This window comes from Alosa sapidissima, chromosome 22 (genome assembly GCF_018492685.1).
Source record: "Alosa sapidissima isolate fAloSap1 chromosome 22, fAloSap1.pri, whole genome shotgun sequence".
Taxonomy (NCBI): Eukaryota; Metazoa; Chordata; class Actinopteri; order Clupeiformes; family Clupeidae; genus Alosa; species Alosa sapidissima.
In genome coordinates, this window is record NC_055978.1 from 28,937,161 (window position 1) to 28,952,055 (window position 14,895).

A 14,895-nucleotide genomic window follows, 5' to 3' on the forward strand; every position below is an offset into this window, starting at 1 on the left:
CCTGGAAATGCAATGGAGAGAGTCTGAACTGAGAGAGCTTGCAGTAGAACTGGAGGTAAGACAAAAGGAAATGGGCTCAAAGACCCCATGTGGTAATAAGCAACGTGCACCCACAAGACATCTTAGCGCTGATGACAAGGTGAGCTGGAGAGAAAGGCAAGAGCAGCAGCAGGAGATGCAGTCACCTCTTCAAGGCCATGATGACACTGCTGCCATATGAGCAAGCTCTCCAGCCAACACGCTCTCACACACACAACTCCCCTCGCACACGTTTACTTTGGACAAAAGCGTCTGCAAAGCACTATAATCATAACAAATCTGTTTTATGCATGGTGCACAGACACAGATGAACATGAAATTACTGGCAGATTGAAATCACAGCAAGACGATTTGTGTCTGTTTTCATGTGTAACCTATGTATGACACAAACACACAAATAAAAATAGCATCTTGGCTCACCCAAGCCTATTTGTCTCACCAATTGTTGGCTAGGAATCATCCACAAAAATAATATTTGCTGCCATTCCACTTGATCAAACAATAATTATTGTATTTCTTAATTGCCCATGAATATCAATGCATGCCATGGTTCAGTTACTAGAGAAAGAGTTCAATGCTGATATCATGTATGACCTACTCTAACAATGCCTGGATGATACATCTTATCAAAGACAAACACTGAAAATGGCACAATATATACTCCCACACTAGCAACACTTGCACTAGACTTTTCCAGTAATGCTGGCTTATTCTTGTGATGATAGAGTATCCAACTGGGTCCAGTCCAAACTGCACTCTAAGACACAGCACTGTTAGAATCATGGCACTGTACCACTGACTTAGCCTGTTAGGGCTGCAGTAGTCATATTAGGGGGACAAAGAAACCGAGTCAGAAAAGTGTGGGCTCTTCTTACATAAAATTCAAATCTGATGGTGCACAACTGACAAAATAACTGCTTTGTCCTTCCTTGCACACATACAATCAAATATATTCCTTTTTTTACAGATCCTGTATATGACCAATTAAATCCAAAATCCAGAAAGAAAACAGCTGTCATTGAGATGTCTGTTTCTCATGTGATATGAGAAATAAGATATGGGTTGAGAAGGAAAAAAAAAAGTTGAACTTAAACTAGATGTACCGCAGAGCGGTACAAAATATGACCGCCACCCATGTCCAGCACATTCTCTCCGCAAAAATAAATCACGCTTGTCAATTTGTCTCCATCTCCTACTCCATCCTAGCCTGGAGATTCCAGAGCCCAATCCGAAAGGTTAAGGGTCTGGCCACAGTCATGTAATGGCCCAACTGTAGGGGCGGCACCAAGCCTGCATTTGAAAATCTCACTGCACGCAGTTAGATAACACTATTCGACCAATGTTTACTGACTGATTCTGGACTTCGACGCAATTGGATAACACTACGACTAGGGGTGTCACGATTCTCCAAATCCTCGATTCGATGCAATTTTCGATTTTAAAGTCACGATTCGATTCGATTTTCGATCTTTTTTTTAATATTACTATTAATGCATTCCTTATATGTTATTTTTAAGTTAGTTTTAATTGACGTGAATGAATGAATACTTCCACACCGGTGATTTCAAAGTAGCAAGAGGGGCTTTGATTTTGGTAGGTTGATGTGTATATTTTAACTGGCTGCAGCCTAAAATCAGAGGAGTGTTGACGCTGCAGTTCAGCACGTGTGTTTGTCTGTCTTGGCATACATGCTGGATGTGAAATTGGGGGTGTGGCTGCATCGTCGATTCTACTTTTAAGTTCGAAGTTCGAGATTGAGATGTAATTTCGATCGATTTCGATATAAAATCGAAATCGTGACACCCTTAACTACGACTGTCATCTGTTTAGCTCGCCTCTGGCCTGCCAATATCAGATACACAGATGTGATTGGTTCCCCGCGATGCAAGGGGCAAAAGTAACGTGCATCATTACTCGTTGCCAGAGTCTCTCACTGAGCAAATTGATGTTACATCCCCTACTTTTGTGTATGTAAATGAGTGTGTGCATGGTGTGTGTTTGTTTTTGTGTATATGTGTGCTTCTGTGTGTGTAGGTTTGGGTTTAGGTTTTCACATGTGTGGTCAAAATTAATGCAAGACAACTGGTGTGAGAGCTTTATTCACGACGCCGGGAGCATGTTACACACATGAAATGTCAAAGTAACAAGCCCACACATCTGTGGGTGAAGCCAACTCTTATACCTTACCCCACACCCATGGAAAATCACAAGTTGTCACCCTCCATTAATCACTTAACCATCTGGTATTTTAACAGAGATAAGAAATGTTTACGAACCCACTTAACCATCTGGTGTTTTGACAAAGATAAGAAAATGTTTATGACCCCCCATCCTGAGGGTTACCCACAATTCGCTGACACAAGGGTTAATTTAACTAAACATTCTAACATAGGAGTTTCAGAAAACACAAGGGTCAGAGTAAGGAGATGACAATTAGATTTCACTACATGTATATAAGGTATACTAAACATTCAATGAGAAAAATAAAAAAATTCTCCCACACATGGAATGTGTTGACATAGTCCCTGAAGACCAACATACAAAAAAAGTTGGTCCTCCTAGCCCTACGGTTCTCGAGATATTCACAGAAAACTGTGTCCTGCCTACCCTCCTTTCAGGGGGCCTTGTGCAGCAGGTGGGCGACGGATAAAAGAAAAACAATGGTTCCGTGTTCTCCTTGAGCCGTGGCCCACTGGTCTTGTAACCGGAGGGTTGCCGGTTCGAGCCCCGACCAGTGGGCCGCGGCTGAAGTGCCCTTGAGCAAGGCACCTAACCCCTCACTGCTCCCCGAGCGCCGCCGTTGTAGCAGGCAGCTCACTGCGCCGGGATTAGTGTGTGCTTCACCTCACTGTGTGTCCACTGTGTGCTGTTTGTGTTTCACTAATTCACCAATTGGGTTAAATGCAGGGATCAAAAAAATATATATACTTATCCTTGTGAGGCTACATACCCAGCAAGTTTTGTGCACCCTGGTCTTTCAGTCTCCCGGGAATCGTTGACATAAAATTATGGAAGAAAAAAACTCTGACTAAACCTACAATATATGACTGCCGCTTTGCTGTGCGGCATTCATAATTAGACTTGGGCTGAGACAAGAAAATAGAAGAAAATAGGTAAAATCTCATACTGAGCTCACTTGTGTCTTGTTGTTGGTGAAATAGAATAGAATCTCATTTTGATTTGCCTTTCCCATGGGATTCATGCCCTGCCCTGCTTCTAACCTCATTTTCCTCATTTCTTCACCTTGACCTGATCTATTGTCACTGCAAATGTATTCTGGTTCTGTACTGATAGCAGGTTGTATTGAATCTTGGGAAAAGGCATGAAGAGACACAAAGTGCACCATCCACACGCTCACACACACACACGCATGCCATGCACACATGAACACACACACACACACAGCTTAGGGGCGCCTGCTTTGGAGGAGCCTCCTGATAGAACATAATGTGCGGTGAGATGCAGGTCCTCTGATGATTCTGTGCACACAGATTGAAATGAGCTGGTGAACAAGTGAGTGAAGGAACAGTGTGGGAACCAAGGGCATCCACTCAGATCAAACGGTGAGATGAGTCCTCCTCCAATCAATATACACTGTCCAGTTTCAGATCAAACGTTGAGATGAGTCCTCCTCCAATCAATATACACTGTCCAGTTATGAGTCCTCCTCCAATCAATATACACTGTCCAGTTTCAGATATCTGCTTCAGCACTGATGAAGTCTGGACTCTTGGTGGCTTCTCACCATTGATACATTTCTACATTCTACATTGATACAGTACAAAAGTAGTCCTTTTGGGCACTAACTAACGCCCCCTGTTATAAGACAGGAAGGGGCCTGCACATTGTTCCCATGGGGAGGAATGCGGCTCAGCTGACACTCTCCTGACTATAATTAATGAACAGCAGCCCAGAGGAAAGTGTTAATCAGGAAGCCACATATTACAGGAGGTGGAGACCATAATGTCAGCACCTTCACTGCCATGAAAGAAAAAAAGGGAAATGATTCAGATAGATAGATAGATAGATAGATAGATAGATAGATAGATAGATACTTTATTGATTCCTAGGGGAAATTCAAGGTCACAGTAGCATACAGACAAAATATACACACACATTCACTAACAGCAGAAAAAGTAATTAAAAGTATATAATATAAAAAACACAACTAAGCAATAAGGACTGTAGAAGATAAAGAATATACTAAATATACTAAAATACAAATTATACTAAATAAAACTTAATCTAAATCAATTCTAAAAAACAGTATCCACATAGTGGGTGATTAATCAATAAAGCAGGGACTGAGCCTGAGTGTTTCCAAATATCTTTTTCACCAAAACCCTCTCAAAGCTTTGAAATAGCTTAAGACCCCCATCAAAAACAGCAAGTGAGTTTTTTTAAAAGCTGTGGCATTTAAAATGTTTAATGCCTTCCTCTTTCAATTCCCCTTATCAACTTGATGAATGCATTTTATGGTTGAGGCAGGGAAATGCAATTTGTAGCCGAGATTGAATCATTGCAGATGAGTTAGAGGTGTATGGTCGGGCATCTTTTCTTTTGCTTTGTCAAATGGTCAAATCTTATCTGATAAAGTTCAACAAACTCACAGCACATCTCTCAAATGTTCCCTTGCTGCTGGTACCAGTAGCGATCTCCTGCCTGGGCTGACATTTACAGCAGAACAGTGGGTACCAGGGCTGCACAGATGGATTAGGCCTCAGATGAGTATGATATACAAGCTGTATGCCTCTATGTGCAACTCTCTCGCCCTCTCACTGTGTGTGTGTGTGTGTGTGTGTGTGTGTGTGTGTGTGTGTGTGTGTGTGTGTGTGTCTGTGTGTGTGTGTGTGTGTCTAACTCTCCCTCTTCCTCTCGCTGTCTGTGTATGTATGTATGTGTGTGTGTGTGTGTGTGTGTGTGTGTGTGTGTGTGTGTGTGTGTGTGTTTGTCTGTCTCCCACAGCAGGGATTAAGTAGTCATCCCAACCCCCCTGTCAGATTTCAATTAAAATCTACATGATAAATCTCTGGGGTGTCATGCAGCAAAACTATCTCTCCTGACACCTCTCTACATCAGCTCCACCAATACCTTCATCAGCAGAAATAGAGAATATCCAGAACACAGAGAAACAGGAAACAAAACCCTCTTTTATGTTTTTAACAATTCATTTTGATGAAAGAGAAAGAGAATACAGGCCTGTGCTCGCAACAGTCGTGAGAGGTCAGATGAGTTTCCTTTGACTGGCATCATCATTTCTGCTTACAAATGAGGAACGGAACGTCTTTTGGGTTTTGTTACTTTATATGAAGTGTGTGCTTGCTGCTCCCTCCAATAAAATGGGAAAGATTGAAGGATGAAGATGTATTTCATGATGTGTTTTAATCTGCATGTCTACAAGTGCTTTCCTTTCTCTCCTACAAGCACAGGTTTGGTGTCATGGCAACGTTAAGCTCCATTGTAAAGGAGAGCATTTCAAATGATCAGACAGAGACTGCTCCTCTCTGATCTGCCTCTCATAGCTATCATGGCCAATCCACACAGATGAGGATGGGAACAAAACAATAAATGACCACATTTAACAAGTGACCGGTTGACATACCACTAACAGCATGGGTCACAGCACACTGGCACCTGTGGAGCTCAATACTTTATATTCTGCAACGTGGACAGGAACAGCATTATTTGTAATCAGGTGTATTTTTTCCCCCAAATCCATGGATCCATGACCTCTCATATGATGAGCAGAAAGGCTTTCAAGGATAGAATATGGATGTCATGCTCCTGCCCTCCACCAGTCAACAACCCACCCCATGCTGACAAGCTGCACTTGATGCTGTGTCTAGTTTTCACACGGTAAGAATCTCTTCTACTATTATTCCTCTATACCGCCTTTCTGAGGCCGGCCCAATCTTACATGCAATGGCAATAAATGTCATCATCCATCTGCTCCAATACTGACCTTCACAGATGTTAACCACAGACCAGCACTTGGAGTCAGGGGCCCCAGCATGGTTAATTTGACGCCCAGTGCCACCCCTTGGGCAGATAATGTGGCCCCCGGGGGGTACAATTACCTGGCGCTGGTGTGTGGCGTCCCGCTCATCCTCATCATTATCCTGGGGAACGTCCTGGTTTGTCTGAGTGTTCTCACCGAGAGGTCCCTGAAAACGGCTACCAATTACTTCATCGTCAGCCTGGCTGTGGCGGACCTCTTGCTGGCAGTGCTGGTCCTGCCGCTGTACGTCTACTCCGAGGTAAACTCTATTGCGCTCTCTCTCATGCAGACATCACAGGTATGTAATCACGCTGAGTGCAGTATCTCTGCTCTTAAGGACATCTCGTAACCCGCACTGTCATTTGGCCCTATATAGAATATAGATGCATATCAAAATGATAGTGGCTTAAAAATGAATCTATTGTAATGTGTTAAAGGACCAAACTCTTATTGGCTTTCAGCTGTTCAGACTTGCCTGAGTTAAAGGTTCTCTAAGCACGGTTGGGTCACTTCTGTTGACGTTTCAAACAAAACAGAAAGCTGGCTCGCCTAGGGTTGCCACATGTACTGGATTTTCTGGGAATGTTTTTTTGAGTGATTGTCCCGGATAACTAATAATATTTTCCGGGACACGAATTGTCCTGGCTTTTGGTGAAAATGAACTTCTGATTATAATTTCTACTAGTTTCAAATGAAAGGCAATGAATGTCTCGGATTTTCACAAATCAAATGTGGCAATCTTAAGCTCGCCCGTCCCTCTCCCTCCCTCCCTCCCGTGCAGTTGAAACTGACATGAACGTGCATCTCGTTGGTGATTGGCTGGAACAGTTTGTTACTGTATGTTTCATGGTCCAGGCTGGACCAGGCTGTTTTTGTTGCAGTTTTTGGAGCCTGGGCTGTCCACAGAGACCACGTTTTTTTACAGTGTATTCAGGGGACATGCAGCTAGTGGATTGTGAGGAGATGTTTGTTGTATGTGACAAAAAATGTCTTAGCTTAGAAACCGCGTAACATGACTCATCGCATCTTTAAGGAAATGAGCTGTTTAATTTGGTCATATACTTACAGTAAGTGCTCCTCATGCTTTTGTGTCCCGATGAAGTTTCTCGGGGGAATGTGGACGCTGAGCATGTACATCTGTGATGCGCTGATGACCATGGACGTGATGCTGTGCACAGCCTCCATCCTCAACCTCTGTGCCATCAGCGTGGACAGGTGAGACTGACTCATCTCCTCAGTTCTGAAAGACATGGAACATACAGTATCGTGACTAATGGCCAGTGCAAACAGGCTTATTGCACTGTATAACAGCAATAAAGACTTTGGCAAAGACCACATCCCTGGCCTGCTGTCTGGACTATAGGCACAGATAACGCCTAATGGAGAGGGCTGGTGTTGCGACTTCCCAATACGGATGTAGCAGACTGTTGCTGAGAGACACTTGATACTTGATACACTTGAGACACTGAAAGCACACAAAGATACAACATGGTGTTCTAAACGTGGAACAGACTGGATAAAACTAATGGATAAAATGGAACAGCTTTGCAAAAGATAAATTAAGTTGTTTGTTGTTTACCAGTAGTCAATAAATCCTACTTTTATCTACAGTATAAGAACAATACAAAAAATAACATCACTTTATGAATTTTAGGGATTAGAAATAAGATCCAAACTGAGTCTGTTGGTTGGTTTTATCACTCTTTCTATGGGTTTCCTCTTTACATTTGCACAGGCTATTCGGATAGCTAGGCAACAAATGAGGGACTCCATTATAATAAATTTAGCTCATCTAAGTCACTGTTGAAGTAATCATGAAATTTTCATGTGATGAAATGAGGCTGTTCTGCATATTCTAGTGCTCTGTTCTCACCTCCAATCTCCAAGCATCTGAGTATGGGCAGTCAATTTGTACAGACTGACGTCATCTTTAAGTTTTTAAAATATTCAAATCCTTTTTAAACAAAACATCAACATAAAAAATGTCCACCTTCAAGAGTGGAGATGCACTGAGCCCCCTGAGGGTTATGAGCTACTTTTGCATTCTCTTTGTATTCTCTCACAAACATTTTTGCAATCCCTCACACCATGCTTTGCAATCCCTCACACCAGGCTTTGTATTCCCTCACACCAGGCTTTGTGTGCCCTCACAAAGTAAAAGTGAGGAAATGCAAAAGTATTGAAATTAAGAAATTAAACATTAGGCCTACATTGTTTCTATAAACAATTCTGTCTCACCATAGCACTACCCATATTTCCCCTCCCATTTTAAAATGCTACTGTATATGTGAGGCTGTTGTTTTAAACTAGTTCCAGGGTGATTTAAAACAGCTTTGTGGTTTGTAGAGTGATGAATTAGTGCTTTGCTTTTGTCCCTCAGGTACATTGCTGTTGTGGTACCTCTTCAGTACAACAGAAACCAGTTTAGCATGCGGCAGCTGGCTCTGATCGGGGCCACATGGTTCCTGTCACTGACTGTGGCCAGCCCGGTCATATTTGGACTGAACCAGGTGCCAGACCGGAACCCACACGTGTGTAAGCTGGAGGACGACCGCTTTGTGGTCTACTCGTCCATTTGCTCCTTCTTCGTGCCCTGCCCAGTCATGCTCTTCCTGTACTACTGGATGTTCCGGGGGCTGCGGCGCTGGAGCTCGGGCCGCAGCCGATCCCACTTCAGACGGCCGGCGAGGGGCCCCCAGAGCCTGTCCATGCGGCTGGGCACGGCGCTGCGGAAGAACAAAGGTCAGGCACGGGAGAAGGTGGTGTACCTGGTGCCGGGAGGCCACAGCCCCAACTCATTGACTGCAACACCCACTACACCCGTCATCTCTGCCACCGCTGAAACTCCTGCCTCCCCCGACACCACGACACCAGCCAGCCCTCTGAGTCCTATCAGCCCGCTGACCTTGACGACGGATGAGAATCAGCTGGCTTTGGGGGCAGAGAGTGATCCTATGACCACTCAAATAGACAGTGTGTCAGATCCTGAACCCATGGAGAGGCCTCTTAATGCAAGTGGACCTAGGGTGAATGGGCTTGCAAAGAACCATGGCTCTCACCGGTCACGCCGGCACAGTAAGAGTAGCCGTGTGAGTGGACGTGAGAGAAAGGCCATGAAGGTGCTGCCTGTTGTTGTAGGTATGTTAACACATATTACACGTTCACAAAATACATAAAAAAATGTATAACATGGAATTATGGACATACCCTATTCCAGTCAATCAATGTGTTCAGGAGCACTGAAGAGAAGGTCAAAATTTGATTGGCTGTTGAGTTTGAAAATCAACAACCTTTTGTCCCAATTGAGGACTATGGCCTACATTTACAGTACACAAAATCAGAATAAGTGAAAAATGAATATGAATATGAATGATGGCTTTAGTATATACCGGTAAGCTACTCTGTATTTGTGAAAACAACCAATGTGCTGTTGTACAAATAGATCAGTAAATGAAACAGAATACAAGCAGAGAGATGCATTTCATGAAATAACAGCTTTCTATGTCCTGCTGTGCTTGACTAATAGCCATTAATCTCTCTCTCTCTCTCTCTCTCTGTATGAGTGTGTGTATGTGTGTGAGTGAGATATAGAAAGACAGAGTGAAAGAAAGAGAGAGAGAGAGAGAGAGAGAGAGAGAGAGAGAGTGCTTGTATGTGCTGAAACTGAAACAATGTAGCAGTAAAAAGGAGAACATATAAGCACATGTAGCTGAAAACTCCACTGATCCTAAAATGCAACACCAATACACACTTTCAAAAGATGCTGCTGCTTATCTAGACATTCATCAGATATCAGTTTAACTTACTGATCAATCTATGCCAGCTTATTTATCAGTACTATTTCATAATATATACAATTTCATATTTGACATACTTAAAGACCTTTAAACTATTTCAGTTGTTTTGACAATAAAATGTAAATGTAAAGATGTAAATAAATAAAAAATAAGATGTAAATAAAATTCAAGATTGCATTATCACCACCACCACATAATTGGGAAATAATGACTGTTCGTGTATGTGTATGTGAACGTTTGCACTGTACAAAGACATGTGCATCATTTGGCGTATTTTAATACCAGTAACAACACACACCTGTCCTTTTGCAGAACGCTTAACTGCATCCTTAATCAGTGTCCCCAATCTCTCATCTCACAGGTGTGTTCCTGGCCTGCTGGACCCCTTTCTTTGTGGTTCATGTCACCAACGTCCTCTGCCTGTCCTGCAAAATTGAGCCGTCGCTAATCAGTGTGGTGACATGGCTGGGTTATGTCAACAGTGCCGTAAATCCCATCATATACACCGCCTTCAATGCAGAGTTCAGGAATGTCTTTCACAAACTCCTCTGCTGTCGGACATGAAGCCTGTATTTCTCCACCAGGGATAAAAAATATAATAAAATAATAAAAACCCTCATATACATTGAGTCACTGTGGAAAACTTAAATTATGCCTTAGTCAATATGACTGAACACAAAAAATGATGCTGCTTGCCTTGTAATATATTTTCAATCCATTTTCAGTGATTGTTTGAGGTACACTCAAGAGTACTGTTGACATCATGGCCCAGAGGCATAAAATATGTGAACATGTCATGTGCAAATTAAAAAAAATAAAACTTTACTGTACTTGATGTGTATGTAATGTACAGATATATTGTATCTTCATTTGAATGATGATTGTTTGAACTGTGAGTTACCAAACACTCTTTTGTCTCATTGTGAACACATTCTTTGATTTTCTGATTAAATATGTCATTGTTGATGGGATTACTAACTGAACTATTGACATTGACTGCACCTACACACGGATCTGGTAATGATCGCAGACAGAGGCATGATCCGGTGATGCTGCCCATTTAAAATACCCATTTAAAAACATAGCATACCATAGTGTAAATGGTCTGATGATTATGGTTTCCAATATATTGATGGTCCATGGAGTGCTGTAAATGTGTATTTGAACCCAAATGACTCTTGAACAGAACACGTGTCTCTGTATTGTACTGAATATTAAAATGTGATAGTTGAGAATATTGAATGACGTGTTATATCAATTTCAATTTATTTGTAAGGGACAGTGTGCAATTAAAACATAAATGTAAACATTTGATGCATCGCACCAGAGTTAGCCTTGGGCTAATTTACATCTGTAGTCCCACAGGAAGCACAAATACAATATTCAGGGGTAATTAACATCCGGCAGATATCATATATTGTATTTATCACATGCAAAGTCTATTTCAGTGCTTCAAAAACTGTTGTATTCATTTCAACTGTATTCCATGTCAGTGCTATGGTACACAATAAAAATCTGAAGACTAAAGATCTAAATGAAATGGCAGTTGTGTCATGAGCTATGGGACAAATGGAAAACAAGATGTGCAGTCCTCTGTCAGTGGAGCTGACGCTTCCACACACAATCTCCTAGAACTATACTCCCACTCCACCCCGGCTGACCGGTAGTCATGTTTTAATCAAGACGGACAACACAGCAATGGCAGTGTACGTCAAGCGCCAAGGTGGGCTACACTCTCCGCAGCTGTACCACCTGGTGAAGAGGCAGGGGCAGCACGCATCTGTGGTCATATATGCAATTCATTTGCCTGCTGCAAAGAACGTTGGTGTGGTTTGCTGTCGCCTACACCAGATGGAATGGTGGCTGAGCACGTAGGTTCTGGCCGAGATATGGCAATGCTTCTGTGTGGCACATCAAGGGAGATGACTCACTGCACAACACAACACACTCCGGTGGCAGACTCCCTGCATATACTGTGCAAACTTCGCCTTTCTGCGAGGGAGATGACCCACTGCGCGCTGTGGCTCTCGATTCACAACGACCTTATGCTCCTATACGTTTCCCCCCATTCACACTCATTTGTACAACTGGACAGAGTACGCTCGGACGGCCACTCGGTGATCCTTATTGCTCATCGCTCTGCACTGGCCGACCCAGATATGGATGTCGGACTTCAGGTGAATGCTTTGCAGCCAGCCTTGGCAGCTGCCAACACACAAAGATGTTCTGACACAGGCACACAGACTCAAATAAATGGCAACTGACCATCTGGCCCCTGAACAGGTGAGACTGCTAATGATCGGGCTAGGCCCCTCAGTTGTTGAAGCGTTTCAGAGTGCGAGAGCCCCATCTACACGGTCCATCTGCTATTTGAAGAGGGCAGTCAACTGGTGTGCTGACAATGATTGAGACTCAGACTCGATTAGTGTCTCATTGACTCTGTACTGACATTTTTACATGATCTGTTTGAACGGAGACATTCCATCTCTACCCTCAGTGGTACCCTCAGTATCTCCGCATGGCACGCAGGATGGGCAGGCGAGGCATCAGGTGCACATCCCGTGGCATCTGCTTCCCACCGTCGCCAGCAGCGCCAATGCCCCTGTGGTGAGGAGAGTGCTTCCACTGAGCCGCTAGACAATACTGAGCTCAACATGATGTCCCTCAAAACTGCACTTTTACTGGCCTTGACATGGGTCAAGCATGTGAGCAACTTGCCGGCCCTATCAGTCAAGCGTATTTTTATGCAGTTTGCCATAGGTTTTGCGATTACCGGTATCTTACATCCTAACCCCCTCTACCAACCTAAGGTGCTGTCCCTCGGAGTAGAATCATTGGCCTGCCCGCTTTTCAGACGTCCAGCAGGTGGGACTTTGGCTGCACAAACTCTGGCCTGAGAGACCACTGCACGCTACTGTGTGCAGAAGCCATGAGGCTCTCTGCGATGAGCACCACGTGTGAGCTTCATCCTGCGTCAGCGCGTTGACACTTCTCATCCAGCATCACGGCTCTGCTGCGAGCAGACACCTGTGCGCTAGGTGGCGGTTTCATGTGTGAATGAGAGATGCCTATGGTACAGTAGCGCGTGCTGTTGAGCACCTTATGAGCCAGCCGATAGCCTGCCGTGAGCTGACAGCACAGCTCTTCCATGACCAAACACCAACGCTTGTGAGTATTCTGCTTGTTTTACATTGTCGGCCTGCATTCCAAACTGCAACTGTGCACTTGGAAAGGTCTCTTGCGTGAATGGTATATAAGTATAAGTATATATACTCTTATGATCCCGTGAGGGAAATTTGGTTTCTGCATTTATCCCAATCCGTGAATTAGTGAAACACATTCAGCACACAGTGAACACACAGTGAGGTGAAGCACACACTAATCCGGCGCAGTGAGCCGCCTGCAACAACAGCGGCACTCGGGGAGCAGTGAGGGGTTAGGTGCCTTGCTCAAGGGCACTTCAGCCGTGCCTACTGGTCGGGGTTCGAACCGGCAACCTTCCGGTTAGTCCGAAGCGCTAACCAGTAGGCCACGGCTGCCCACCTCCAGCAGCGTGCTTCCGGCTGCACACCGTTGAACACCGTCCCTACTAGTAGGGTACTGCTCCTACCACTGCAGGCAGACACTAGCGCTATCAGTGTGCACTTCAGGGGCGTCACTAGACCTTATTCACTGGGGCACGTGCCTTAGTAAAAGTCTCCAGTGCCCAAGTAAAATTCTAGCGCCTGCTCTCGCTGGAAACGGCATTCATCTCCGTGCCTGCTTTAGTCATGACTCAAGCCTGTCACTTACCAGCCAATAAAAAAAAAAAGGAAAAAAAGAAAGGGGCCATAATAGCCAATCAGGAAATAGCACCTCTGTAGCTGGGTAAGATTGAAAGCAACAACCAATGAAAATCGTTCACATGATTCTTTCGAGTGTTTCGTTGTACACACACATACACAGTGGAAACTGCTGGAGTTCGTCACATCACTTTGAGCACAGAGTAAGTTGTCCCCTGTTTTAATGTTACAACAAATTCACAACTTGTTTGACAGAAAAAATGACAAGGATACAAGGATACAAGGATACAAGGAAGTTTATTGTCACATGCATATAGTTACTGGAAGTAAGAAATGCAGTGAAATTATGTCTGGTGTCAGCCTATTTGTGCATTAATGGGGGGGGGGGGGTAAAAAGTGCAGTAGAAGAGGGGTTTAGTAGATTAAGTGGCAAGGGCTGCATAAAAAAGGTGGGGGAGGATTGGGATTGGGTGGGGGGCACCAACAAGGAGCACCCAAGAGCAACAGGGGCAAGGAAAAACTCCCTTACCAAGGAAGAAACCTTGGGCAGATCCACGGCTCAAGAAAGGCTAGGCAATCAAGGACATGGGTAGATGGAGGAGAAATCAAAAATAATAAATAAAAAGTGTGCAAAAGTTGGAGAAAGTCAGATATGTGTGTGTGTGTGTGTGTGTGTGTTTTGACGTGTGATGAACTAAGAAAATAAATAAAAGGTCTGTAGCAGAGTTGGGAAATGTTTGAGAGTGCTGAGGAGTGAATGTGTGCAAAGTCAGTATAGTGTGAGTTCAGAGTTCGGATGGCCTGGGGATAAAAACTTTTCCAGAGTCTCTCAGTTCTGGCTTTGTGACTACATAGGCGTCTTCTTGATTTCAGCGGTAGGAATAATCCATTGTTAGGATGAGAAGAGTCCTTCAGAATCTTTTGGGCTCTTAGGAGTACTCTTCTGGAATAGATATCTTGTAGAGCAGGGAGTTGAGTTCTTATAGTACGTTCAGCTGAGCGCACTACTCTCTCTAGAGTACTACAATCTCTAACTGTGGAGTTCCCATACCAGGTGATGATGCTACCAGTTAGAACACTCTCAACCGCTGAAGTGTAGAAGGCCTTCATGTTCAACTTCAAGACAAGTTGATCGCTGTTAGAGAATGTTGCCCACATAATTAGCATCTGTTTTTCAATGCTTAGCATCATTGTAGCCTAAATTTAGAAACAGTTTACCAGCTTGTGCTCTCTCCCTCACACACACTCACACCATGCGTAGACTGCATGCACACATGCG

General features: G+C 43.8%; 1 protein-coding gene across 3 annotated transcripts in view; it reads left to right on the forward strand.

Moving 5' to 3' along the window:
* The window catches only part of drd4-rs (dopamine receptor D4 related sequence), a 13,942-nt gene extending 2,619 nt beyond the window's left edge, over positions 1-11,323 (forward strand). The window contains exons 2-6 of one of the 3 annotated variants that reach the window (XM_042079347.1): positions 5,788-5,895; positions 6,023-6,296; positions 7,140-7,252; positions 8,418-9,175; positions 10,196-11,323. In XM_042079347.1, coding sequence (XP_041935281.1) covers positions 5,813-5,895; positions 6,023-6,296; positions 7,140-7,252; positions 8,418-9,175; positions 10,196-10,398 — 1,431 coding nt within the window. In that variant the 5' untranslated portion in view covers positions 5,788-5,812 and the 3' untranslated portion in view covers positions 10,399-11,323. Of the gene's footprint in view, positions 1-5,553; positions 5,896-6,009; positions 6,297-7,139; positions 7,253-8,417; positions 9,176-10,195 lie in introns of those variants that run through there. The other 2 variants (XM_042079346.1, XM_042079348.1) reach the window with 2 other exon arrangements.
* The last annotated feature ends 3,572 nt before the right edge of the window (positions 11,324-14,895 follow it).